Below are 1,247 nucleotides of genomic sequence, written 5' to 3' on the forward strand. Positions count from 1 at the left end.
ATCGTTCGTAATCTCCAAAGTATTTTGCTCATGAGGGGAGCCTCCACCCGATTTTTGCTGCTTCATTTTGTGTTTCTTAACAACTGAGGGAGCAAGAGCAAATGTAGGAGACTCCACTGTAATGAACTCGTCCTCCTCCTCGTCATTGGAATCAACATCTGCAATAGAGTTCTTTTTTTTGTGTTGTAAATCATTGTTCAATGAAGGGTTTGCAGTATTGTTGTGAATATTGATTCCAATATTCGTTGTTGCATTTGGCGATAAAAGTGTGGACAAGGCTGACGATGTTGATCCACTTTTTCTTAGTTTTTTTCTTTCGCTCTCCTGTTGGTGTGTTTGAAAGAGGGTTTGAGGCATTTGTCTGTAGTGCCAATGGCGGTGGTGGTGACACTTCCAATTTATTGTCCAAATTGGTGGCCACCATTGCATTGGACGAACTCTTTTGTTTGAGAGGTGTGAATTCGGAAGAGTACTCTTTCAATGAGGAAGGTTGTTGAGGAGGTTGTTGATGACCATTACTATTGAGATTATGAGAAAACTTGGAATAGAGAGAGCTTGAATCGTCAAGATCATCCTCTCTCAAAATTGCTCCACTACTGCTGTTCATGACATTCGCAATACTGTTGCTACTATTACTACTACTGGTACTACTATTGGTGACAATGGATGCATAGCTCAAACGAGACGAAATTGAAACATTTTGGGCCGAGGATGTGTTCAAGGTTGTTGTTGTTGTTGCACCTCTATTCGAGCAATTACTCCACCATTACCAACAAAGGTGTTACTGGGAGGTTGAAAATTGAACATGTTGTTTCCAGAGGAAGAAGGTGTCTGAATGGGAGATGGAGGTGGCTTCCGAAGGGTGGTAGAAGTTGGTGTCGTCGGGAAATGCTGTTGAAAGTTTGATGTTGGAGTTGGTGGAGAGTGTTTTAGAACACCACCCCGCTTGCTTCCAGTGGCATTATTCGAAGAGATTGGAATGGATGGTCGGTTGTTGTTGAAATTATTGTTGAGCGGAGTGTGTTGTGAATGTTGATCAGACATTTCTCATGCAGGGGTTGTTGAAATCAAATTCAAACTGCAATCGCAGTGGTACTAGATGTGTGTGGCGAAAATTAATTGTTTCAAAATGATTGAATGACTCAGTCAAAATCGACTCGGTTGATCGGGTTGATGGATCCTATTCGGGGAAGAAATCAGAATGCGAATTGTGGTTATACTTTACAATTTGGTGCTATCGGAATAAA

General features: G+C 41.5%; 1 protein-coding gene across 1 annotated transcript in view; it reads right to left on the reverse strand.

Moving 5' to 3' along the window:
* The window catches only part of FDP41_002949 (uncharacterized protein), a gene marked incomplete at both ends in the record, with an annotated part of 2,492 nt that extends 1,448 nt beyond the window's left edge, over positions 1-1,044 (reverse strand). Inside the window, 3 exons of the mRNA XM_044706199.1 lie at positions 1-324; positions 392-743; positions 806-1,044. The exon at positions 1-324 is cut by the window's left edge and continues 751 nt beyond it. Of these exons, the coding sequence (XP_044562770.1) occupies positions 1-324; positions 392-743; positions 806-1,044 (915 nt within the window). The remainder of the gene's footprint in view (positions 325-391; positions 744-805) is intronic.
* Positions 1,045-1,247: the final 203 nt, after the last annotated feature.

Source organism: Naegleria fowleri (assembly GCF_008403515.1).
Source record: "Naegleria fowleri strain ATCC 30894 chromosome Unknown tig31, whole genome shotgun sequence".
In the NCBI taxonomy this organism is placed as follows: domain Eukaryota; phylum Heterolobosea; class Eutetramitea; order Acrasida; family Naegleriidae; genus Naegleria; species Naegleria fowleri.